At 45.3% G+C, this 27356-nt stretch overlaps 1 protein-coding gene across 10 annotated transcripts in view; it reads right to left on the bottom strand.

The window, feature by feature from the left end:
• Positions 1-27356, bottom strand: part of LOC309334671 (uncharacterized protein) — a 140479-nt gene that overhangs the window by 97929 nt on the left and 15194 nt on the right. For 3 of the 10 annotated variants that reach the window (XR_014153227.1, XM_081849199.1, XM_081849205.1), the window contains exons 1-2: positions 13538-13802; positions 12823-13485 (exon numbers count right to left, since the gene is read on the bottom strand). The exons of 1 other annotated variant lie outside the window; for it this stretch is intronic. Coding sequence is in view for 4 of the 9 variants with exons in the window: in XM_081849203.1 (XP_081705329.1) it covers positions 5051-5224; positions 12823-13129 (481 nt within the window). In the remaining 5 variants the exon portion in view is untranslated. Of the gene's footprint in view, positions 1-5050; positions 5225-5353; positions 5469-5562; positions 5587-12822; positions 13486-13537; positions 13803-14982; positions 15002-27356 lie in introns of those variants that run through there. 6 more of the 10 variants (XM_081849203.1, XM_081849198.1, XM_081849206.1 and 3 more) reach the window with 5 other exon arrangements.

Raw genomic sequence — 27356 nt, forward strand, 5'->3', positions numbered from 1 at the left:
CACAGGGTTCTGTCTTGGGCCCGGTCTTATTCAACATCTTTATCAACGACTTGGATGATGGACTCAAGGGCATCCTGATCAAATTTGCAGATGACACCAAACTGGGAGGGGTGGCTAACACCCCAGAGGACAGGATCACACTTCAAAACGACCTTGACAGATTAGAGAACTGGGCCAAAACAAACAAGATGAATTTTAACAGGGAGAAATGTAAAGTATTGCACTTGGGCAAAAAAAATGAGAGGCACAAATACAAGATGGGTGACACCTGGCTTGAGAGCAGTACATGTGAAAAGGATCTAGGAGTCTTGGTTGACCACAAACTTGACATGAGCCAACAGTGTGATGCGGCAGCTAAAAAAGCCAATGCAATTCTGGGCTGCATCAATAGGAGTATAGCATCTAGATCAAGGGAAGTAATAGTGCCACTGTATTCTGCTCTGGTCAGACCTCACCTGGAGTACTGTGTCCAGTTCTGGGCACCACAGTTCAAGAAGGACACTGAGAAACTGGAACGTGTCCAGAGGAGGGCAACCAAAATGGTCAAAGGCCTGGAAACGATGCCTTATGAGGAACGGCTAAGGGAGCTGGGCATGTTTAGCCTGGAGAAGAGGAGGTTAAGGGGTGATATGATAGCCATGTTCAAATATATAAAAGGATGTCACATAGAGGAGGGAGAAAGGTTGTTTTCTGCTGCTCCAGAGAAGCGGACACAGAGCAATGGTTCCAAACTACAAGAAAGAAGATTCCACCTAAACATTAGGAAGAACTTCCTGACAGTAAGAGCTGTTCGACAGTGGAATTTGCTGCCAAGGAGTGTGGCAAGCGCTTGCCTCTCTATACTTCTTGTGGTGTCTGCGTTGTTTCTTCTCGCTCCAACGTTGAATCGCCAGTTAGTTCTTTTTTGTACTTCCTCCAGAATTTTCCCAACTCGTCCACTGATCTAAAAATTTTCTTCTGTCCTTGTATGTAAAAGTGATACCCTCAGAAAATTCCCACGGGAATCTAATCAAATTTTTCTTGAGTGCATCTGTTACTGTCTTATACTTCTGCCTGTTTGGTCCATATGTATTACTGTATTTTTCGCTCCATGACACACTTTTTTCTTCCTAAAAAGGGGAAATGTCTGTGCGTCTTATGGAGCAAATGCGTGGTCCCTGGGGCGAATTGCCCAGGGGCAGAAAGCAGATCATACTTTTTTTAAAAAAAGAGGGAAGTGGGTGTTGAAACAAAGCCGCTGATCGGGGAGAGAGATAAGGGATGCTAGAGATAAAGGAAACTGCCTGGGAGGCGGGAGGTAAAGACAGCAAACTTGCAAGGAGAGAAGACAGGAAGACTAAAGCAATAAGGAGAGAAATTAGAAGAAAAGGAGGAGCAAAAAACTGCTCTCGCTAAGGAAAAGACACTAAGGCAAACAAGAGGGAAGAGAGTGTTGAAAGGAAACAGCTGATCGGTGGGATTGGAAGAGAGGTAAGGGATGCTGCCTGGGAGAGAGGAGGTAAAAGCCCATGGATCCAAAGGATTTTTGCATTGGGTCACCCCAAATTCACCATCAGATCACATGTTTGTGGTCACAGCATGAACCACAAAAATCATACACCCACTGTTTCATTCAGAATATTTTTTTCTTGTTTTCCTCCTCTAAAAACTAGGTGCATCTTATGGTCAGGTGCCTCTTATGGAGCGAAAAATACAATTACTCATTCATAACTTTTCAAATATGTTTGCTTATATTGCTGCAAACAGTTTATAAAGGTAAAGGGACCCCTGACCATTAGGTCCAGTCGTAGCCAACTCTGGGGTTGCAGCGCTCATCTCGCTTTACTGGCCGAGGAAGCCAGCATACAGCTTCCAGGTCATGTGGCCAGCAGGACTAAGCCGCTTCTGGTGAACCAGAGCAGCGCACGGAAATGCCGTTTACCTTCCTGCCGGAGCGGTACCTATTTATCTACTTGCATTTTGACGTGCTTTCGAACTGCTAGGTTGGCAGGAGCAGGGACCGAGCAATGGGAGCTCACCCCGTCGCGGGGATTCAAACCTCCGACCTTCTGATCGGCAAGTCCTTGGCTCTGTGGTTTAACCCACAGCGCCAGCGTCCACAAACAGTTTATAGTCGCAGTTTAATAATGAAATCGGTCGGACATTTTAAGGATTTGTTATGTCCTTATCTTGTTTGGGCATCCAAGTAATGTTTGCCTCTTTTCAGGTTTCTGGGGTTTGTCCCGTTTCCAGCACTTGGTTCATAATATCTTTTACAGAAGAGGCTTGTCCTTTAATTCTTTCCAGTAGCCCACAGAGAGGCCACCTGGCTTCCCCAGGAAGAACTTTCCAATAGTAAGAGCGGACAGTGAAAAGGAACTATATTGGAAGGGAGTAGACTCCGCTTTATTGGAGGTTTTTTAGGAAGAATTTGGATGGCCATTTGTCACGGGTGCTTGAAACGAGATTTCTGCATTGGAGGGCGTTGGCTAAGATTCCGAATTTATTATTCTTTATTCACCCTGCTTTGAGTTCTTAAATGCTTTCAACCCTGTGTGAATTACTTGGTGGGCAATTAGACTAGCACTCTGCCTGAAGCTTTCCCCACGTTCCAAACACTAAGAATTTTTCTCTCTTGTATGAATTATTTGATGAAAAGTGAGATGGGCACTTTGACAGAAGCTCTTTCCACATTCAAAGCATTGATATGGTTTGTGACCTATATGAATTCTTCGATGGGAAGTGAGACTGTGCTTGAGACTGAAGCTCTTTCCACACTCCAAGCACTGATAGGGTTTCTCCCCTGTATGAATTATTTGATGGGAAGTGAGAGTCTCGCTTTGACTGAAGCTTTTTCCACATTCCAAGCACTGATACAATTTCTCTCTACTGTGAGTTCTTTCATGGGAAGTGATGGTATCCCTCTGAACGAAGCTCCTTCCTTGATGGGAGATGGACTGGGAGCTCTGACCAATGTTCTCTCCACACATAGAATATTTAGATGACTTCTCCGATATGTGGATTCTGTTGGGCTCTCCCTTGTTCTTTCTTCCAATTCATCACCATCTGCAATGAAGAGAGCAGCAAATTAGTGCCTCAGGAAGAAATGGAACTCCAGATTATTGAACATTTTTAATGAATGCTTGTGACAGAGGAAGAACTGAAGGGAGTTAGATGTGAGGCCTTACTATAGTTCTCACTTCCTTAGTTGCCTGGTATTAACTGACATATTGCTTGGCTTTTATCTGGGATAGATTTTGTTCTGACTCAATCCTGGAATCCACTCCATCTCCAAGGTCAGTCATCTCTTTGGTCAATCAAATGCAAACAGAAGCCGAAACAAAAACAAACCTGACAGAACTTTTGTTTTGACATTTAGAAGTCCTGGGCAGTTAAGACAAGCCTGGTTATTGTTTGAAAAGGCATGACTAGATGAAATACATTCACAGAGAAAACAGTTGTTATCCTGTTGCGTTCTGAAGGCAAAGGAAGGACTGGACCTGATTAATACAATAGACATGAGGCTTGACCAGCAAGACTCTGGGAGGAAGTGCGATCCCCACTCCCTGGCCCAGTCCGTTTTTATTAACAAAAGAACTTTAACATAACGTTTGTAAGAACCAATCTGATTTCCTGTGAGAATTTCAAAAAATCCCCACGTGGGGACAAAGTAGATCAGAGGAGGCCTCTTAACTACAAAGAACTATTTGCTATTTGAGCATTAATACATGTTTAGGCTAAAATAAACAGGAACCCAGGAAGAATGCATTTAGCAAACCCAGAGGTAATAAACAGGCAGTAAAAGGAAAGAAAGGACAGGCAAGGAAAGAGAGGCATTTTACCATCTCCTTGTGAACTCTGTTTCCTGGCCCCAAAATCTACCTAAAGACTAACAAAGCTGCATCAGAGCTACCTCCTTATCTTTATGGCCCAGGATGCCTGGTCTGTATTAGAATGCTTTATACGTGACAGTCAGGCATAGAGAAAACGGGGCAGAGGTTTGTGGGATTTATCAGAAATCAGGTCAAATGATTCAAACCCAGTCAAAGCGATGCTTTCACCGCTGGCACAATGGCTTGCTTCATTTTTCATAATTCCTCATAGCAATCCTACATGACCACCACATTATCCCTCCATGCAGGGTTCACGGTGGGAATGTTAGAATCCCAGGTGCTGTTGGTCTCCATCCAAACAGTGGAGGTTCATCACATAGAGATTTCAAAACAGTTCTTATCATCCAACGTCCACGCCTTGTGTGTGAAACAAACGGCAACATCTTCACCTGCCCATTCCCCATCAGCAGTTGCCTCAATGTGGTTGGTCTATATTTATACGCAAATCATTTTCTTCACTTTGAACCCCCCTCCCATTTTCATGAGAAGACCAACTCTGTATTGTTTCATTGGTAAGAGAAGAGGAACACAACGGAACATCTAAACACAACGGCCACAAGAGCTCCTGACTAGGCATTCAGTTTTGCAATGTTGAATGTTCTCTGTTCTCTTCTGTTTCCCCCTTTTTTTTCAGTTGAAAGCAATTCATGAACCCAGGACTCATACACTGACCACTAATGATGAACTGTATGTTATAGATATTCCGTCAAATTTATTCTGCTATTGTAAATACAAATGACATGAGAAGACTTGGCCTACATATTTGTATCATTTATTAGTCCTATGATCCTTGTTTTTAAAAGCAAATAAAAAGTTATTCCAAAAAGAAAAGAAAAAAGCAATACACAGAGGCCTCTTGAAAGGTTCCTTTCAAGAGTTGTGTCTTCCTGCGTGATTGATCAGTGAGTTGTCTGACAGATCACAGAACTGGTTTAAAACCTTTTGAGCTGCCAATTCATCACGTTGGCCGGGGAGCTGTGATCTATTCCTAGCTCAAATTGCCTGCAGGAGACAAAGGTGCAGGCAGGCAGGCAGGCAGGTGGGGGAGCCCGAAAAGGTGCCCCCCTTCTCCATCTCCATCCGCCTGCCTGCCTCCCCCCACCCCCTAGCTGAGCAAGCCCCAATTCCTCTCCGGCTCCATCCCTCCATGTCCCCATCTCCCCTCCCCTGAGACTCACCAGATCTCTCGGAGGTCCCTGGGAGGGAGCGCTCAGAGGTTGTGGGGAGGGATGCGGGAGACAGCCTGACCAGGTCAACCGTCCATCTTCCCCCTTCCATCCTTGCTAGCTTTGCAGGATCCGTCTCTTTCATCCTTCCTGAGGAGTCGAGGAGCCAAAAGAAGCTGCAGGGTCCTGGGAGAGAGGAAGAAGCAAAGGGAGCCTCAGAGGCCCTGCAGGGATTCTCCTGCCCTAGATATTCTCCTGCCCCTGGAGAAGCACAAATGGGGCAGCCCCTTCCCAACAGAAGCCCCATTTCTAAACCTCTCCAGTGGTTTCAATTTCCCCTGTTTGCTCCTCGCCCCACTTCTTAAGGCTGGCAGGGTCTGTCCAGTAGTGACCTCAAGGTAGAACCCCTTGAACTCAGTGGGGCCTATAGACAGAACTTGGTGCCAAAACCAGTCACCGTCCTGTCCCTGAGCCTGAAAACTGCAACCCAGAGCATGGGCAGGAAATAGATGAGTAGCCATTACCTGTAGGTTCCCCCATGCTAGGCGCTTTCTTTTTTTTTTGAATAATATTTATTGAATTTTCCAGTAAAACATACCAATACAAAACAATTACAATAAAGACAAACACAAACAAAAAACAAGTATAGTTCCAAAAATTATTTTATCAACCTAATTTCCCCGACTTCCTCATACCTCACCGTTTTGTATTCTAATTTCATTATCCCGTCAGCAACTCCATTCCCTTATTTCCCTAAAATTTTAACAAATTCCATTCCTTTTCATACTCTAATATCTCTGAAAACCACCATCTTTTTAAATCCACGTCAATCTAACATTCCTTAATCTTATAGTACTTATTAAGATAGTCCTTAAATTTCTTCCAATCTTCTTCCACTGTCTCTTTCTCCTGGTCTCGGATTCTGCCCGTCATCTCTGCAAGTCCCATATAATCTGTCATCTTCATCTGCCATTCTTCCAGGGTTGGTAAGTCTGATGTCTTCCAATACTTTGCAATGAGAATCCTTGCTGCTGTTGTAGCATATAAAAACAAAGTTCTATCCTTCTTTAACACCACATGACTAACCATGCCCAGGAGGAAGGCCTCTGGTTTCTTCAGGAAAGTGTATTTAAACATCTTCTTCATTTCGTTATATATCATTTCCCAGAAAGCCTTAATCCTTGGGCATGTCCACCAGAGGTGAAAGAATGAACCTTCATTCTCTTTACATTTCCAACATTTGTTATCTGACAAGTGGTTAATTTTTGCAAGCTTGACTGGGGTCATGTACCACCTATATATCATTTTCATAATATTTTCTCTCAAGGCATTACACGCCGTGAATTTCATGCCGGTGGTCCACAACCTTTCCCAGTCAGCGAACATAATATTATGACCAATATCTTGTGCCCACTTGAGCATAGCTGATTTAACAGTTTCATCCTGCGTATTCCATTTCAGCAGCAAGTTATACATTTTTGATAAGTGCTTAGTATTGGATTCTAACAATTCTGTTTCCAGTTTAGATTTCTCCACCTGGAAACCAATTTTCTTATCCATCTTGTAAACCTCCATTATTTGATAATAGTGAAGCCAATCTCTAACTTTATCCTTTAGTTTCTCAAAACTCTTCAATTTAAAGTTACTACCCTCCTGTTCTAAAATTTCCCAATACTTCGGCCATGTGGACTCCATATTAAGTCTTTTCACAGCTTTTGCCTCCATTGATGAAAGCCACCTTGGAGTTTTGTTCTCCAGTAGGTCTTTATATCTAATCCACACATTGTACAATGCTTTCCTGACAATATGACTTTTAAAGCCTTTATGAATCTTCACTTTGTCATACCACAAATATGCATGCCACCCAAAAAAGTTGTTAAAACCTTCCAAATCTAAAATGTCTGTGTTTTTAAGAAGCAGCCAATCCTTCAACCAGCAGAAAGCTGCTGATTCATAATAAAGTTTCAAATCTGGCAGGGCAAATCCTCCCCTTTCCTTTGCGTCAGTTAAAATCTTAAATTTTATTCTGGGCTTTTTGCCCTGCCAGATAAATTTAGAAATGTCTCGCTGCCATCCCTTAAAACACTCCATCTTGTCAACAATTTGCAATGTTTGAAACAAAAATAACATTCTAGGCAGTACATTCATCTTAATTGCTGCTATTCGGCCAGACAAAGAAAGTTTCAAGTTAGCCCAAATTTCTAAATCCTTTTTCACTTGGTTCCAACATTTCTCATAGTTGTCTTTAAACAAGTTCACATTTTTAGCTGTCATATTAATCCCCAGATACTTTACGCTCTTAACCACAGTTAGACCTGTTTCATCCTGAAACTTTTCCTTCTCTCTTACTGTTAGATTTTTCTCTAATACCTTAGTTTTTAATTTATTTAATTTAAATCCTGCCACTTGACCAAACTCTTGAATTAATTCTAGAACCCTTTTCGTACTAGATTCCGGCTCTTGCAATGTAAGTACCAAATCATCTGCAAAAGCTCTCAGTTTATATTGTCTCGCTCCGACCTGAACCCCTTTAACCAGCTGGTCTTTTCTTATCATATTCAGCAGAACCTCCAGCACCGAAATAAACAACAGTGGGGAAATTGGGCACCCCTGACGTGTCCCTTTTTCTATCTTAAGTTCTTCTGTAATAACATTATTTACAATTAGCTTTGCTCTTTGTTCAGAATAAATAGCGCCTATACCGTTTTCAAAACCTTGGCCTACCCCCATCCCATGGAGATTCTTCTTCATAAATGTCCAAGAAATATTGTCAAAGGCTTTCTCCGCGTCCACAAATATCAGAACAGCTTTTGTATTTATATTCACTTCTAGCATTTCCAAAATGTCTATTATGTTCCTTACATTATCTGATAAATGCCTTTTCGGGAGAAAGCCCGATTGACCCCTATGAATCTCCCCCATCAAAACTTTTTTCAATCTTTTAGCTAGAATGTCAGCAAAAATTTTGTAATCCACATTTAGTAAAGATATTGGGCGGTAGTTCTTCAGTTGGGTCTTTTCAGTCTCTGTCTTCGGTATAAGCGTGATATAAGCCTCTTTCCACGTATCAGGTGCTTCTTTCCCCTCAAGAATTTCGTTGCAGACTTCCTTCAATGGTTGTATTAGCCATTCTTTTAAAATCTTATAATATTTGGAAGTCAGTCCATCAGGTCCCGGAGATTTGCCTAGTTTCATATTTTGAATGGCATCTTCTATCTCTTGTTCAGCTATTTTCTGATTCAGAAGTATTTTGTCTTGACATGAAATTTCCTTCATCCCATTTTTCTTCAAGAATTGTTCTATATCAGTCTCTTTTTCTGGCCCTTTTGCATATAGTTGTTTAAAATATCTCTGGAAGCAGCTTCTAATTTCAATTGGATTGTTAATGTTCTTTCCGTCCACTTCTAAATTTGTCACCGTATTTAATTTTTGTCTCTTCTTCAATTGCCAAGCCAAGAATTTCCCACATTTATCAGCAGATTCAAACGTTTTCTGTCTCATTTGTTTGATTTTCCATTCTATTTCTTGATTCATCAATTCCATATATTGAATTTGATATAATTTAATTTCTCGCAAGATCTCCTGAGACTTTGGTTTTGATCTCAATTTCTTTTCTCCTTCTTTGATCTTTTCTAAAATCTTGTCCTTTTTCTCATTTTGACTTTTCTTCTTTATTACATTTTGTTGTATCAAGAGACCTCTCATAACTGCTTTGCTTGCGTCCCAGATTATTCTTTTTTCCACATTTGTCCTCATATTAATTTCAAAGTAATCTCTTAGTGTTTTTTGGGCCTTTTTGCAAAATTCTTTATCTCTAAATAAAGAGTCATTCATTCTCCATCTAAATGTGCCAGCTGTTGTTTGATTCATTTCCATCTTCACGGCATTGTGGTCGGAGCAAGTTTTTGGGCAGATTTCTACCTTTTTTATCTTCGATGCCAGTCCTCTAGTGACCCATATTTGGTCAATTCTAGTCCAGGTCATTTTAGCTTCAGAGAAAAAGGTTCCTCCTCTTTCGAGGGGATTTTTTAATCTCCAGATATCAACTAAGTCCATATTGTCAGTCATTTCAAAGAATGTTTTTGGTAACCTTCAGTCTTAAGAAATTACTTGTCTTTGCGCTTTGTCCATGTTTGTAGATAAAACTCCATTCATATCTCCCATCAAAATTATATTTGAGTCCATGTAATCCAACAAAGTCTCATGTAGCTTTTTAAAGAATTCAGATTTGCCTTCATTTGGTGCATAAATTCCTAAAATCAGAAATTTCTGACCTTGTAACTGAATTTCGATTGCCAGGTATCTTCCTTGTTCATCTTTAAATATTTGTTTCGGCATCAATCTATCCTTTGCATATATAACCACTCCTCTTTTTTTCACTCTGTCTGATGAGATAAATTCATGTCCTAGTTTTTTATTGATAAGTAGTTTTCTGTGTACTCTTGTCACATGTGTCTCTTGCAAGCAAATCAAGTCCAATTGTTGTTTCTGTAAAATATGAAATACGTTCTTCCTCTTCCGAGGAATGTTCAGGCCATTACAGTTCCAACTCAGTAGTCGCAAAGCCATGATGAGATTATTTACTTACTCCTCCTACTGCTCCCAATTTTTGCTCTTCATCTGTTGGTGGCTGTAGTCCAAACGATAGATTTGCCACGTCCAGTAGTCCTTTTCCTGATGTTACTGGCTCTTCTCCAAGTTCTGCTTCCTTCACTAGGTCTTCTCCGTAGTCTCTCAAGAATTTATCTTTATCACTCGGTGTCTTTATTCTGACCTTCTTTCCTCTGTACTTAAAAGATAAGCCTTGGGGGAATTCCCACCTGAAGAAGTTTCTGCTTTTTTTCAGTAGTACAACCAGTTCTTTGTAGTCCTCTCTTGCATCCAAAATGGCCTTTGGGATGTCTTTAAAAATCTCCACATAAGAATCTTCAATTTGCAGTGTGTTTTGATAATGCAAGTTTAAAATTTTATCTCTTTCTTCCTTTGATCCCAAAGTAGTCAAACAATCTCTTGGTTTATTCTTTTTCTGTCTTATTCCAAGTCTGAATGCACTCGTGATCTTGAGCTGCTCCCCCTGCAGGCCTTCTTGCCAATAGTCAAAAAATTCTTTTGTAATAAAGTCCGCCAAATTGTCCTGTTCACTTTCTGGGACAAATCTTAATCTTAGGTTGCGATCCCTCCTTTGAAGAACTATCATAGCAAAGGATAAGTCATGGTCCGCCAGTTTCTTTACAACCGGTGGTATTTTTCCCTGTGTTTCGGTTGCAATCTCTCTTGCCTCCTCAGCAATTTTTCGTGTAGTAGCTGATTCCTCAAGGAGCCTTCCAATATTTTGAGCATTGGCAGAAACTTGAGTTCCCAATTCTTTTAAGCTGGAAGTATTCAAGTCCAGTTTTTTTGAGATCTCAGCTACTTGTTTACTTGTGTCAGTCCCTTGTTTTGTTAAAAATTCCAGAGATTCGTTTATTTTTCCAAGAACTTTTGTCAAAGCATCTTCTGCAGACATAGCTTTAGGTTTTGTTTGCGGGGCTGCAGCTGCTCCTACAACTGAGGCCCTTCTTGACTGTGTAGTACTGTATGTTTTGCCGGATCTGAGGTTTTTCTCCTGAGCCTGGTCTATTTTTCCTTTACCATCTGCCATGCCACTATCAGCCAGGCCAAGGTCAGTCCCACACTCCTAGAATTGTTTTTACTAGTAAATTTCCAGTGGCTCAGCTTCTAGTTGCTTAGTTGTTTCTCACAATGCAACAAAGTCTCCTCTATGGGGGGAACTCACAGCTTAGATTTACAGTTCACAGTTCTTGCAACTAATATAATGTTTCAAAGTTCCCCCTCCATCTCTTTTACCAGAGAAAAAATCCCCAGTTCCAGCACTTTTTAAAAAAAAAAATAGTTTCCATATGTAGCAGTCCAGGTAAAGTCCTCAACAATGTATCTTTCCCAGTTACTTTCCAGGCTCACTTCCTTAACAGTTCAAAATTTTTCCCTTTTTAAAAAGCAGTCTGCTCCCAGGAAAACAAAGGCAGTGGATAAAATTCTATTCTTCCCTTTCATGCAGGTTAAATAGTTTCAGTGACAGTTCTCCCTCACCGCTCCTGCCCGCTATTTTGCTTTTAGGCAATGGATTTGTTATTCAAATATAATCCTCAAAGGTTTCAGATTAAAAGTCTCTTTGCTCTCTTGTCTCTACAATGCGGTAAGGCAGACTTCCCTTTTGTGCCTTTCCCGTGGTGGCCAATCTTTTAATCTTTAAGATCCAATTTAAGTCTTTAAATCTTTACTCTTTAAAATCCAATTTAAGCTTTTAATCCTACTCACGAGTAGATGCTTTCGGAGTCAATTTGCAGGAAGAAATCAGCGCTCTCCGATAATGGCGACGCGGCTTCGCTCCACAGGCTGGGTAGCGGCTCTCAGCACCGCGCTCCCCCCGACACCGCTCCGTAGCCTTTAAAAAGGCTCTTTCGCAGTTCGGAGGGGTCGTAATGGTACCCGCCGAGCCTCCTTGCTTACAGGCTTCTCCACCTGTAATTTTTAAGGGTCCCCGCTTCGCCGTAGCGGCAGGACCCGAACCCGCGGAGCAGGCTTCTCCCGGAGCTCCGGGAAAAGTCCGCCATTAATCGCTGGCGCCGACCGGAAGTCCCATGCTAGGCGCTTTCTATGGAGAGCCCTGCTGACGCTCTTTGAGCTCCCTCATCGCAAACCAGGCAGACGTGGCCATATTTGCCTCTGTCTGGGGTTGCATGGGGACCAAGAGGTTGCAGAGGACCAAGAGGTTGGGGACCAAGAGGTTGCAGAGGAGGATCTGGCGATGCCAGATTTTTGAAACGCAGCCCTCCCCCTTCGATATTCCCTGTGCTAATACACCATCTTTGCAAGTCTCCAGTCTCAAAATGTGGCCCCCACAGTGGCATGGAAGCCGTCAAAGTATAGATCCTGCGCATGTGCTAAATCTGTTGTGCTCTTAAGAACACCAGGCATGTAGACCCTGTAAAAACTCCAGAGGGGAGCTTTACGCTTGTGACAAGATTCCCAAAGTCTTAGGGTACCTTGATAGAACTAGCCTCTTTTGAGATTGCACCAATTTCCATTTCTTGCTTATCAAAACCTAAAGACCCTCTGTTAGATTTCCCCCAGAAGGTTTTACAAGGATCTGTCAGGATGATAATAATTTTATTACAGTCAGAAAAATGTTTTCCACATCCTCTGTTAGTAGCACAAGCCACCCGCTGACGGATAATCCCTCCTCATTTGTCCCAGAATATTGGGAGAAGGAGTCTTTTATCCTTGCTTTAGCATTTCCTGAGGACACACCTGAAATTTGCTTTCACATTAGTTCGCCTACTTGCTTAGCCTGAATAGGGGAGAGACATGTGTTGTTGCATCTGGGACACAGGAAGTGGTCCGGTTGTGAAGATGCAGACGGGCTTTTCTTCTCCCTGTATTCCCCCCACGTGCAAATGTTCCATTCTGGCTGCAGCCTCTGCTCACAAAAGTGACTTATCCCTCCCTCTGAAGGGGGTTTCTTTGCCTCCCCACTTTTCCTTGACCCAAAGCCCCCTCCCCCCAAAAGGAAGCAGCGCCTGGATCCCAAAGGCTGCAGATCTCCTGCGAACTGGCCCCCTCCCTGGCTTGGCAGAAAGGACAAGGGAGGACCCTCTGCTCCCAGACTTGGGGGTCTCCCCCACCAGGCATGATCTGAACAGGGACCCCCATGCCCCCTCCCTGCACCCCTGGGACCCCCTTCGCCCCATTGCACCCTCAGGGGGAGGAGTGAGGAGACTCACCAGAGTCCAGGAGGGGCTTTTGCAAAAGAGAGAGAAGAAAGCAGGAAGGGAGGGGGGAATTTAGCCATGGAGGACCTTCACTCCCTGTTCTCTCTAGGAATCCAGTTCTGCTCCTTTTAACCCTTTGCAAGCCGAGGGACCCCCTCCCTCTCCATTCCTGCACTTTTCCGCTTTTGCCCCTGCACTTAGGGGCTCCCCTTCCTCCCCCCCTCCTCCATTGTGACAAGGACTCTGCCCCAAGGAGGCCACAGCTTATCCAGACTAACCGCAAGGGAGACGGGGGTTCCCCATTACTATTCTGCCACATACCCTTGGATCCACACTTTGAAGCAGCTACATATTGTTAAACTTTAGGAATTCACAAGAAGTCACATAGTTGTTTCAATCTTCTCTGTTCCAATGGCATTTCGGACCCAGGGAAGTGAGGCATAATGGGAGGGGTGAGTGAGCCCACCATAATCCAGAGATGTACAGGGACTTCCCAAGGAGTCATGACCGGTGAGATCCTGCCCCAAGAGTGGCAAACAGATAACCGTCTCAATCACAATCCCTACCCACTCTAGAGTGGGACCAAGCCCAGACAAGACCAAGGGATGTATTTGAACTGTCCATGCTTTCCTTTGCAATGTGATGGAAGACTATATTTGATGGACGGGGCCAAGCCTGGAGCTCAGGGTCTACCTGAGACCACACCTTTTCTGTGACAGATCTATGCTGCTTCTGGAAATGTCTTGTGGGAAAGCCTAATCCCCTAATCCCAGAGGGGACCAGCAGGGAGGTCTTGGAGCCAGGGAGGGGGTGAAGGGGAGAGGCTCCATGGGGGCCCAGACTCTAGGAGGGGAGTCAGCAAGAGAAGGGAGAGGGGGGTCAGAAGAAGGGTCATCTAGTCCCACCCCCTGCAAGGCAGGAAGGCTTGATGGAGCGGGGTCTGGTCTGCTCTTCAGAGGGGTCTTTCCTTGACGCCCTCAGGGAGGGGGTCCAGTCTTTGTCCAGCAAGGGGGGTGAGCAGCCCCCAAACTAGGAAGCACCCCATGGCTCTGCTTGCCTGCTCCTTGGTCCCCGGAGACAGGGCACCCCTCCAGGAGTCCGAGAGAGGAAGCTTTGCCGACCTGCCCCCCCCAGCCCCCTCCCCCCTGCACTGCCTCATGGAGGGCAGCCAGCTCAGCCTCTCTCTCCCCTGCAGCCCCCCAGAGAGGCTTCCCGTGGGGCTCTGGCAGGGGCTCCCCCATTTCCAGGGGGCAGCAGGACCCTCTGCTCCCAGACTTGGGGGTCTCCCCCTGCAGCCCTGGGACCCCCTTCTCCCCCAGGCACCCCAAGGGGAGAGAGAGAGAGAGAGAGAGGAGACTCCCCGGACTCTTCTCAGGAGGGAAACCGAGGCAGCACGGGGAGGAGACAGACAAGAGAGGCCGGAAGGGGCGCGGAGGGAGGGGACTCTGCTCTGGAGGACCCGCCCCCTGCTGTCTCTACTTCCTGTCCTCTCTAGGACTCCAGCTCTGCTCGATTTAACCCTTCGCAAGCTGAGCGCAGCCAGCAGGCCGCTCTCCCTCCGCTCCCCCCTCTCAGTCCGCCCCCCACACCCAGGGGTCCCCTCAGCCCTCCTTCTTGGGGGTCTCCCTCCGCCCCCCCTCAGTCCGCCCCCCACACCCAGGGGTTCCCTCAGCCCTCCTTCTTGGGGGTCTCCCTCCGCTCCCCCCTCTCAGTCCGCCCCCCACACCCAGGAGTCCCCTCAGCCCTCCTTCTTGGGGGTCTCCCTCCGCCCCCCCCTCAGTCCGCCCCCCACACCCAGGGGTCCCCTCAGCCCTCCTTCTTGGGGGTCTCCCTCCGCTCCCCCCTCTCAGTCCGCCCCCCACACCCAGGGGTCCCCTCAGCCCTCCTTCTTGGGGGTCTCCCTCCACTCCCCCCTCTCAGTCCGCCCCCCACACGCAGGGGTCCCCTCAGCCCTCCTTCTTGGGGGTCTCCCTCCACTCCCCCCTCTCAGTCCTCCCCCCACACCCAGGGGTCCCCTCAGCCCTCCTTCTTGGGGGTCTCCCTCCACTCCCCCCTCTCAGTCCGCCCCCCACACGCAGGGGTCCCCTCAGCCCTCCTTCTTGGGGGTCTCCCTCCCCTCCCCCAGCTTCTCCCCTTGAACTCCCGCCTGACTCCTCTTCCTCTCCTCCCCACCTTCCCCTCCAAGCTCCCCCCTCAGACCATCCCTCAGAAAAGCCGCCTTGCATTTTCCCGCCAAAAGGGCTGGCTCTGCCCCCAGCTGGCTTGGGAGCCAATCAGAGCGAGGCTCCAGCCCCCGCAGGGGGGAATTTCTGAGGGACTCAGTCCGCTGACTGGCCTGGCTCTGCTGTCCATCACAGGCCCAACCAAGGGGGGCATCTCTAGAGATCATCTCCGTCTGTCAGTTACCTGTCAATCCATTTTCTACTCTTTGGGTTTGAGATCATTTTGCCAGAGCCCTGAGGGGCCCAAGTTTCATAAACAGTGTTCAGAAGTGGTTGGGTCAACTCCCTGCAGGAGTTTCTTGTTGTACATTGTTTTAATGGTTTGTATTTCTTCTGAGACTGTAACCCAAAGTGTGTTTTATAAGCTGGTCTCGGGCTGTAAGAGATTATCTTATTTTATCTTATCTTAATAAATGGATGGCGGAAAAGTCTGGGAAGGGGCGAGAGGCCCCTCCCTGCCCCCCTCCAGGCTCCTCTCAGGTTCATCCAGGGTCCAAGGCCTCCTCCATTTTGGGGGGGCCAGGAAAGGAGTGGTCCCTGCAGCTTCGCCTGCTGGAAAGGGGGCGACATGCAAGAGGCCAGCCTGGCAGGGTTGTTGTGGAAGGAGGAGCTCCTGGGAGGAAAGGAGGGGCCAGGGAAATGCCATTCTGCCAGTAAAGTGCCTCCCTCTCTCACTCCTCCAAACGAGAGCCAGGGGGGTGTATATATCTAGGTAGGTAGGTAGGTAGGTAGATGATAGAGATAGATAGATAGATGATAGATAGATAGATAGATAGATAGATAGATAGATAGATAGATAGATAGATAGATATAGAGCCCTAAACGGCCTCGGTCCAGTATATCTGAAGGAGCGTCTCCACCCCCATTCTTCTGCCCGGACACTGAGATCCAGCGCCCCTCGCTGCAAGAAGCCAAGTTACAGGGAACCAGGCAGAGGGCCTTCTCGGTAGTGGCGCCCGCCCTGTGGATGCCAAAGAGATCAACAACTACCAGACTTTTAGAAGACATCTGAAGGGAAGTTCAGGGAAGTTTTTAATGTTTGATGTATTACAGTATTGTAATATTTTTTTGGAAGCCGCCCAGAGTGGCTGGGGAAGCCCAACCAGATGGGCGGGGTATAGATAATAAATTATTATTATTATTATTATTATTATTATTATTATTATTATTATTATTATTATTATTATAGAGATGTATGTGTGTATAACAGACAGGCACAAAATTTGGCCGCCGGCCCTTCCTCCCGCTCCAAACATAGAAGGACCGGTTGCCCTGACCCAACATGGCCTCTGCTCTTTCTGGCCTCCTGGGCAGCGTCAACTCCGGGACGGCCCTCCTCGCTCGGTGAATGGAGGGGCGAAGTCAACTTACACTTGGACGTGGAGGCTGTCAGGGCCTGAAGCGCAGCAGGACAGGCCCAGCTTTTCTCCAGCTCCGCTTGCCCAAATGCAGCTGCTCCCCTTCAGGCCGATGTTCCCCTATCTAGAAATGGGGGCCTAATGCTTCCCTCGCTCTCTGCTCCCTTCCCTGAGTACTTTCACCATTCAGTGCTTTGGACGCAGCCCCGCTTCCCTGGCGGAAGAGCAGGATTCAGGGCACCAGGAATATCTACCCTTTACGAACTCCGGAGGGGAGCTTCTCAATTTCTTCCTCAGCCTAAACATAATCATAATAATACTGCCATATAACAGTAGATTGTAGGTTGTAGGTGGTGAATTGGAAAGGAAGAAGGAAGGAGACAACAAGAAAAATCCGCACAATGGAGAAACCATATAAATATTCAGAGTGTGGAGAGAACTTAAGTCAGAGCTCCCAGTCCACTTCCCATCAAGGAAAGCTCTTCGTTCAGAAGGAGAGCCTCACTTCACATGAAAGAACTAACGGGGGAATAAATTAGTGCTTGAAACGGGAGGAAAGCTTCCTTCGCAGCTCCACCCACAGTTCCCATGAGATACTTCATCCGGGGGAGTGTTTGGAAAACGTTTCACCTGCAAAAACCAGTCTCAGTTTCCATTAAATAAATCACAGCAAGGATGATCACAGAATTTCAGAAAATGGTATAAGGCATATGGTATTTCTGGTATCGGGAAACTTGATGAGGAATTAAGGGAAAGACAGTGTTGACCCAGAGTAGTTACAAAATGCATGTTCTCTCCCCAAGTGCCACAGACCCTCCTCCAAAGAGAGCTTCTCTGAAGAAAACACAAGCAGAAATTACTCATTTTTACGTGAATAAGGAAAATGAGGAGGTGGCTAAGAAACAGCAGGAGCCAGATCCTATTACTGACCTTATAGGATCTCTCAGCAGCTCTAAGGATGAGCAGAAAGAGGTTTGGGGCTGTTACGGCAAAAATCTCTGTGCGAGGCTACTCTGCCACCCAGCTCATCGGACTAAGTCCGTGAGTCCCTGCGGAGGAAAATGAGCTCAGCCGGAGACAGGAGCAAACTGCAGAAGATCCAAGTTTATTGCGCAACAGGTTCAAGGCGAGATTGAACAGTGAGAAAGGGGTGACATGAGTTTTTGAAACTCCCTCCATGTCCCAGAATACAGTGCAAAACACGTCATGAATACATCACAGAAAGGTGGGGTTACACAGATCAGCACTTCAGGAAGGTGGAGGGGTTACACAGATCAGCACTTCAGGAAGGTGGGGGGGTTACACAGATTAACATATGGAGGAGGGAGGGGGGAATATGCAGAGCTGGAGATATGCACAGATAAACACTTCCTGGGGATGAAAAAACAATGGTCTCAAATATGCATAGTCTGCCACCTGACATTGTCTGGAGGAAAGGCTGATCAGAGCAATTTGAAAGGATTAGGGTCTTGACACTTTGCTTGAGGGATTATGCTGGACAGGGGAGATGTGATGGAGTCCTAGAGTAATTGAGCAAACTGGCACGCTGATTTTCTATGAATTTTATAGATTTTAGTCCCTTTTGACAATTGGAAATAAATTGATATATTGTAGCGAAGAAGAAGGTGAAGAAGACATGCCCTCCCCCTTCCGTAACAGTCCCCCATTCGGAGATAGATTTGCATTAAAGTTCTGTAAGAACTTGCAAATCTTTTCTCCGCACCCTAAATCTCGGTGAAGGTAGGGGTGCCGTGTGAGTAGGAATAGGCCCTAATGGAAAAGGAGGTGGGTTGAGCAGGGCAACAAAGGAGGGAGCGACACGGACCAAGACAATGTATGTGTATGTTATATAGATATGCACTAAATAATAACTTTGTATCTATCGTACTAGATGTGTGGGTTTGTGCAAACCTGAAGGGGACTTGCAAATCATGCCTCTTAAGGCCATTTGCAAGTATAGTAGTGCAGATAGCTGGATATAGGATATCACATAAAAGGACACCTGTTGTATTTTGTTCAATAGTGGTCTATGCTTTACATTTAGCAGGAAGGTCCACTACTGACTGAAAAAAATGCAGTTTGCTTTGTCCCCCGCCATTTTTGTGTTCTCAGGTGTCAAGGTAGCTTTTCTGTGGTCTCACAGTAGTGGCAATCCCTGGTGAATCCACTTAGGGCTTTCATATTAACCATGTTGCCTGGCACTCACCACAGCTGCCACAGGTTTGGACACGTCCTGAGGGAAATGTCCTTGCCTTGGCTTCCTATGGGGTTTTATTACTGTAGGCTCAGGTCTTGCAGTCATGGGAAGTTGCTCACTTGCACTTTAAGGACCAAAAGCTAATTGCAGCCTGGATACACTTGCCCAATTCAAACTGAGTCCAATTTGAATTTATCTTTCCCCATGGTTCTCAACTCTTCAAACCAATCTGTTAAAAGAAAACCATTCTTAAAGGGGCACTTGTCGAAATAAGTCAATTTAACTGTATAAGGGATCATTCCTGCTAAACCAAAGCATATCCACCTTCATGTATCTTAGAAGCTTCTCCTTGGTAAAGTGGGTTTTAGCACATTTTTTTTTAAAATGGGTAGGGAAGTTGGCAGAGTGCCAGGTGAAACAACGAAATATGGTAATAAATTTATCTAAGTCTAAACATTGGACTACATAATATCCTGATCTGTTAAAAGGTATAAAATGTATGAGGATCCTCCACTGGGGTGTAAGGAATAAGACATTAGACATAAAACACTTACACACAAAAATAGCCACAAAATAGCCCCCCCATTTGTGGAAATGACACACTGTCAGACACATTTCAACATTCCTACGTAATAACACATAATACAAAACAAACTAATTAAATATCAGTTGCATATCTTGAGACAATTGGGATATTTTATATATGTATCTTGAGGTTCAAAAGTCAGAAAATGTCCTTGTAATTCAACTCCACCCCCCTTTGTCAGCCCCACTCCCCCGGCAGTCTATATCCTTTGAAAGAGACACCACTTTGAAACTTTGGTGTCTTCTGTTGTGGTGGCGAAGTCTTTCATTGGATCTGTAATAACACACTTGTAGAAGTGATATCCTGTAAGGGCAGGGTGGACTTAAAAGACACAGTTAAAATAATAATAAAACACACACACACACACACACACACACACACACAATGACCTATGAGGAACCAAAATAAATAAATGCTAAGACACAGAATTTTAAGAAATCTGAAGTAACAATGAAAATAAAAGAGTGTTTCTTGATGTGACCATATCGGCTAGAATGTTAATAGCAAAATACTGGGAAATGACTTAATACCAAGAAAAAATGAATGGCAATTTAAAGTTGTGCAAGTACCTTGAACTAGCCAAAATGACAGAATTAATAAGAAATGCTCAGGCAAAAGGTAAACAAATACCATTCCACAAACAATGTTTGGTTGTGCTTCGATTAGCTTCATAGACATCATGGAAAAACAGATTAAATAAATGAAAACAGATTATTTGTAACTTAAAAAGTGTCAAAGCCACGAAGAGATGGAAGTCACTAATACAGCAGGGATTTCACAGAACAGAAAGAAAGTTGTTGTGGGAGAAAAAAGGGACAAACACTTTGTTATCGGGGTTCACATATCCTGTTAAAAGGGAAAATTATTTCACGTGAGAAGCCTGTCAGGAAATGCTGTTCCTAAAATGCACACAAACAAAGTCTGTGATTTAAATCCCATTGAGAGGTGGAATTCTTTGATATTTACCTGTGAAAAGAATTTGGCATGTTAAGATTTCAAACTTGGGACACATTAAGGGTGATTTCTCTCAATGGTTCCAAGTTTTTACATAAACCTCCCCCCCCCACAGTTCCCCCTCCTTCCTCTCTCTCTCTCTCATTTCTTTTCCTATCCTTTTTTTTCTGATCTAGTCTCTGTGCATGTGTGGAGTTCATGTCTCAGCAAACCTTTTATACTATTGAAATGTTGCATCTTTTGGCAAAATTAGAATTTGAATAAGGGAAGGGTAAGTAGATTTTAAAAGAGGGTTAGATTTAAAACAAAAGAGAGAAACTCAGCAATTGAAGTATTCACCAACAAAAGCTAGCAATTTCAGCCCAAGCAAAGCGACTGCTTCCTTTATGTACAGGAAAGGGCTAATATCCCTCTGGCCATTCGTGGAACAATGCCGCGCCCTTATATATGGGAAAAAATGGCCAGAGAGTCAGAATTCATAGGATTTTTTAAATTTTTTTTTTAACATTCTAAGTTTTTTGGCCTTACCATTTGCAGACAAAAATTTTCCTGCCCCTTTATTTACAGGATTGGTCAAGGCCCATATGTATTTGTCTGATTTTAAATAGTGGACAAAATGATAAACACTGTAATCACTCAAATGCTTGATATTACCAGTTGTGCTTCAAAACATCACAGCTTCACCTCTCACCTTTTTAAAACTAAAGAGCAAAGCTAGGCTGAATTTCAACTCCATCACCACACCAGAATTTAAGAATTACCCTGCAATGCTTGCGGACACATGTCCTTCCACACAGCCACAAATTGGGAGAGTTGAAAGGGACCCAGGGGTCATCTAGTCCAACCCTCCAAAATAAAGGGTTCACAGCAAGATTTCACAGCAAGATTTGTACTACACACACATACTTATGTACACAGGCACTACTGGGGAAGAGAGCACAATCAGTGCTCCTATCATGTACTAAGGAAGAGGAAAATAAAAATTCCCAACTTTATACAGAACCCTTTAGCAGATCTTGAGATTAGTTTGAGTTTACTTCCTTAGACGTGCAAGTTCCTTAGAGTGCAAGTTCCTAGACAAATGATCTTTAAAGAAAGATTGAAGTGAACATTTTCTTAAGATAGGGAGAGGATCTCTTATAAAGCATAGTTAAAACAGCCATAGATTTGATTTAAAGGGAATACAAAAGTGACAATTTTTCCTGAATTTGCAGAGGAATAGTAAGCCTAATCTATGCCCCCCCTTTTGCAGTTTCCTTTAAAGGAAGCTTACTCGGAAGTAAATTTACCTGGCACAGAAGAAGAGAAGAAAAAAAAAAAACCTGAAAGAGACAGAATGAAACAAGGGGGGGGGCATTTTCTAAGAAAAGAGGCCTGATATCAGGAGCCTTACAATAACTCTTCTGTCCAACCAAATCAAAGTTAAAACTGGACTCAGATATTTTCTTAGAAGGAAGACCATACTTTCATAGGCATGTGCTTCATGAAATAAATACACTGCATTTTAGCTTGAGAGAGCAGTTGTGCTCACCTACACTTTTGCAGCAGAAACATCTAATCCACATTAGAAACATTCACATTCCAAAATAGACTGTAGACTCACGATCTGAAAAGTTGCGGCAAAGCAAGAGGTGGGGTAAACATTTGCACCCTTCATTCTCATTTTGTCTTATTTAGGACTGATAAGGTCCAGCATAGCTTCCTTAAATTTAAAATTTTGAAGCAAGCTTGCAGTTTAAACTATGCGCGCTTAAGAAAGGCAGTCTGTCAGAGACAGAAGGAACAGACAACACACATAACAGACAACATGTAAACACACATATTAACACACAACACACATAACAGACAACATGTAAACATATATACTCTCGTCCTTTAGTTGGTTATTGCAAGGAGTTGGGCTGCTTCCTTTAGCTTCATTAAGTGAAATTAGTAGGAAGGTCCCACATGGTTTTAAGAGCCTCCTTGCCTCTTCAAACACCACCAGTTAACCAGCCGGCCAACGCAATTCGGGCTTGGCGGAGGCGGTGCTGGCAGGCCAGATTTCAGAACAGAGGTTCTCTAATTTTGCTTCGATAATAATTTGTGGCCAGGAATCGTCTTCCAATACGTGATGACAAATTGGAGAGGAGAGTCAGGGTCCTTCTGAGACTGAGATGGCTTTCTAGAAGCCTTCTTCCCAGAGTGAGCCCGCTCGCGTGTGGAAGCCTGGGTACCCATTTTATGTTTTACGCGTGTCTAGACAGAAAGAGGGAAGAGAAAGGGTGGTAAGGATTGGTATATCTAGGAGATTGATATACTTAATACGGGATTTATAGTAAAGAGGGGTCTTTAGTCGCTTGGCAACTTCCTTAGAGGGTTTTTAAAGAGCTCTAGCTATCCGGTATTCCTTCCTATTTCCTTAGTCAATAACCTGGGGTCCTTTTCCACTCTGCCGATCCCGCCCAATTCCTCATGGGCTATCCCTCCTGGCAACCTCCTACCTATCGTCAATCTCAGGAAAAGGGGCCCTACTGAACGCCCGCGCCGTGCGGTGCCAGATCGGGTGATCCCTGGATAGAGTTTCGAACCGAAAATCCCCCTTGCTTTTGGAAGCGGGCTCACGCACGATACACGTGTTACGTGGCACCGACCAGTGCGGCTGGGATTGGATAGAAAGCAAGACCACTTCCTGCCCCCTAGGAAGGACGCTCGGGAAGTTCGGAAAAAGAACTCCAACCCCTTGCTTTCAACTGGGATACCCGTTGCGGAGAGTCGGCTATCTTTCAAGTCGGGTCTCTCCGTCTTACTTTCGGACTCCCAATTGGTGCGGCTGGCTGGAGGGTTTTTAGAGAAAGAGATAGAGCTCAGAACCCCCCTTTCGGGTTGAGCAGCAGTCCACGGTCTCTCTCACCAATTGGACCAAGAGACAGGCGAGAAGGAGCGATAGAGAGGAGGGCAGAGAATTCAGTTGCCAGGAGATTTCCACCCCTTTCCCACCAGTGCACTGGATTTTTCCTTTTCCTTATACTCACGTGTCTTCTATGATGATAAGCCGGCTGGATCCCTCTTTGCTCCCCGGCTGAACTCCTGGGGCTTTCGATTACCGCCCGGAAGATGGCCGGGGGTCCAAAGGATCTTCCCAGGCAAAATGGCCTGGTGCCGGCTGAAGATTTCGGGGCCCCCGGTCAGCAACGCGGGAGAACCGCATGCCCCACGTTGGGCGCCAACTGTTACGGCAAAAATCTGGGTGCGAGGCTACTCTGCCACCCAGCTCATCGGACTAAGTCCGTGGGTCCCTGCGGAGGAAAATGAGCTCAGCCGGAGACAGGAGCAAACTGCAGAAGATCCAAGTTTATTGCGCAACAGGTTCAAGGCGAGATTGAACAGTGAGAAAGGGGTGACATGAGTTTTTGAAACTCCCTCCATGTCCCAGAATACAGTGCAAAACACGTCATGAATACATCACAGAAAGGTGGGGTTACACAGATCAGCACTTCAGGAAGGTGGGGGGTTACACAGATCAGCACTTCAGGAAGGTGGAGGGGTTACACAGATCAGCACTTCAGGAAGGTGGGGGGGTTACACAGATTAACATATGGAGGAGGGAGGGGGGAATATGCAGAGCTGGAGATATGCACAGATAAACACTTCCTGGGGATGAAAAAACAATGGTCTCAAATATGCATAGTCTGCCACCTGACATTGTCTGGAGGAAAGGCTGATCAGAGCAATTTGAAAGGATTAGGGTCTTGACACTTTGCTTGAGGGATTATGCTGGACAGGGGAGATGTGATGGAGTCCTAGAGTAATTGAGCAAACTGGCACGCTGATTTTCTATGAATTTTATAGATTTCAGTCCCTTTTGACAATTGGAAATAAATTGATATATTGTAGCGAAGAAGAAGGTGAAGAAGACATGCCCCCCCCCCTTCCGTAACAGGGCCCAGGCAGCTCAACTGCTAAGTCATCTCTGGCACGGAGACCAGGAGCTCAAGCGACTCTAGGCCAAATTCAGGCTAAACAGGTAGAGGAACTAATCTGAAAGAAAAATTCAAAATTAAAGCAAGTATAAAAGACTGCAACTCCCAAACTTTTGGGACCAAAGAGGGACTATCAGTCATTGGGTGGCTTGTAGTACTAACAGATTACATGGAACACTTAAAATCCTTTTTGGCTGAATGTAATAAAATTCTTACCATCCTGATAGGTACTTGTAAAACCTTCTGAATAAAATCAAGCAGAGTCTGTGGCACCAGATAATACAAGAATATCTCTTTCCCTACCATTAAAAATAGATCAATAAGGGAGGTTTGATTCGTCCACATGGCAGAAGGAGGTCTAAAAGTACAAAGAAGAGCAAAAATGTTAAAAAATTTAAAAATAGTGCAATAATAAAAAGTTGACTTGAAAATACTTTTTAACTTACTTAAGAGTAGCTCATGCTCTGGGTCCAGACAGAACACTAATTCGTTCTCAGATGTCCGTTCTTAACCTGAAACTGTTCTTAACCTGAAGCGCCACTTTAGCTAATGGGGCCTCCCGCTGCTGCCGCCGCACCACCAGAGCACGATTTCTGTTCTCATTCTGAAGCAAAGTTCTTAACCTGAGGTACTATTTCTAGGTTAGCAGAGTCTGTAAGCTGAAGCGTATGTAACTGAAGCGTATGTAACCCGAGGTACCACTGTACTGGAATCTGCACACCAGATCCTTATATCAATATGAAACAATATGGAAGATTATCAAATGCACTGCTGTCCTGTCAGAAGCCAAAACCAAACCAACTAGGAAGAGGGTTTTGATAAACAAGAATTGGAAATGGGTGCTGTCTCAAAATAAGCTACTTCTCTCAAGCTACCCTAATCCTTTAGGTATCTTCTCACAAGAGGAGTGTAAAGTTTGTGAATATAGTGTATAAGCACAGAGAATATCTATGGAGGAGTGGTGTATTAGTCTCAAGATTATTCCAAAATGTGGCATCACCAGCTCCTCTGCTTCCACATTCAGCAACACCTCCAAAAAGTCCTCGATCCAAGGCAGACTTTCCTGCTTTAGTTGACATATACTCTGCAGGTGACAATCCTGACTAGACAGCTGACCTGGACCCCAAGGAACCCCCTAACTCAGACAGCCCTGGGTCCTTGCACTTGAGAAATCTAGGGAAGGACCTACTTGACAGAACTGAAAAGAATTGATTGCATGTCTTCTGTGCTCTGCCACAAGACGCCCAGAATGAAATATTCTCCAGATTTGACCTCTGACGTTCCTGCCTAATGAGTTTGAAGAAGGAACACAAGGGCTCATGCAAGTAGAACCTGACCCTTTGTGCTGTAGATCCAGCCCACCAGATATTCCAGCGTGAGTTGAATTTATGGGCTGAAAAGCCACCTCCTCCCACCAGCAGGTTAATGAACCCTCTTTCCTACCAATTGGAGATGAAAAGCTTCCCCAAAGATTTGGTCCCCATGCAAGAGGCAAATATGGCCACAACACCTGCCTGGCTTGCGATGAGAGAGCTCAAAAAACGTCAACAGGACACTCCATAGAAAGCACCAAGCATGGGGCCACTTACATGTAATAGCTACTCGTCTGTTTTCTGCCCATGCTCTGATGTTGCAGTTTTCAGGCTCAGGGAGAGGAAGGCGACTGGTTTTGGCACCAAGTTCTGTCCATAGGCCCCACTGAGTTCAAGGGGTTCTACCTTGAGGTCACTACTGGACAGACCCTGCCAGCCTTATGAAGTGGGGTGAGGAGCAAACAGGGGAAATTGAAACCACTGGAGAGGTTTAGAAATGGGGCTTCTGTTGGGAATGGGCTGCCCCATTTGTGCTTCTCCAGGGGCAGGAGAATATCTAGGGCAGGAGAATCCCTGCAGGGCCTCTGAGGCTCCCTTTGCTTCTTCCTCTCTCCCAGGACCCTGCAGCTTCTTTTGGCTCCTCGACTCCTCAGGAAGGATGAAAGAGACGGATCCTACAAAGCTAGCAAGGATGGAAGGGGGAAGATGGACGGTTGACCTGGTCAGGCTGTCTCCTGCATCCCTCCCCACAACCTCTGAGCGCTCCCTCCCAGGGACCTCCGAGAGATCTGGTGAGTCCCAGGGGAGGGGAGATGGGGACGTGGATGGATGGAGCCAGAGAGGAATTGGGGCTTCCTCAGCTTGGGGGTGGGGGGAGGCAGGCAGGCGGATGGAGATGGAGAAGGGGAGCACCTTTTTGGGCTCCCCCACCTGCCTGCCTGCGCCTTTGTCCTCTGCAGGCAATTTGAGCTAGGAATAGATCACAACTCCCCGGCCACCGCGATGTGTTGGCAGCTCAAAATGTCTAAAACCAGTTCTGTGATCTGAATGCCCTGCCAATGTCTGACAACTCACTGATCCATCGCGCAGCACTGGACTCCTTAAAGGAACCTGATCCTGCTGTGCAGTGTGAACTCAGATGGGGCCTCCGTGTGTTGCCTTTTTCTCTTCTTTTTGTATAACTTTTATTAGCTTTATAAAACAGGGAACATAGGAATAATAAATGATACAAATATGTAGGCTGAGTCTGTATATCTCAAACCTTCTCATCTGTCTACATCCTCTGTTCACAAAGGTGACTTTTCCCTCCATCTGAAGGGGGTTTATTTTCTTGACTCAAAGCCCCTCCCCAAAAAGGAAGGCAGCATCTGGATCCCAAGGAAGAACAGCTGCAGTCCTCCTGTAGCCTGGGAAGGGGGCAACATGCAAGTGGCCAGCCTGGCAGGGTTGTTGTGGAAGGAGGAGCTCCTGGGAGGAAAGGAGGGGCGAGGGAAATGCCATTCTGCCAGTAAGGTGCCTCCGTCTCTCTCCTCCTCCAAACGAGAGCCAGGGGTGTGTATATATATCTAGGTAGGTAGGTAGATGATAGATAGGTAGGTAGATAGGTAGATGATAGATAGATAGACCTGCAAACTGGCCCCTCCCTGGCTTGGCAGAGAGGACAAAGGAGGACCCTCTCCGCCTGACTTGGGGGTCTCCCCCCATCAGGCATGATCTGAACAGGGACCCCCATGCCCCCTCCCTGCACCCCGGGTAGTGGCATAACAAGGTCAGGGGGTACCTGGTGTGGAAAAGTTTTTGTCACCTCCCCAATATTGACCTCTATTTTTTTGCCTGCAAAAATGTTTTGACTTTATTTCATATTTTCTTACAAAGGATTGTGGATTCTGGGCCTCCGATCACAAGTAGGCCACTGTGGACAGTTACTTAAATCTACAGGATGCATTGTGTTTTG

Source organism: Podarcis erhardii (genome assembly GCF_964252035.2).
Source record: "Podarcis erhardii genome assembly, chromosome: 2".
Taxonomy (NCBI): Eukaryota; Metazoa; Chordata; class Lepidosauria; order Squamata; family Lacertidae; genus Podarcis; species Podarcis erhardii.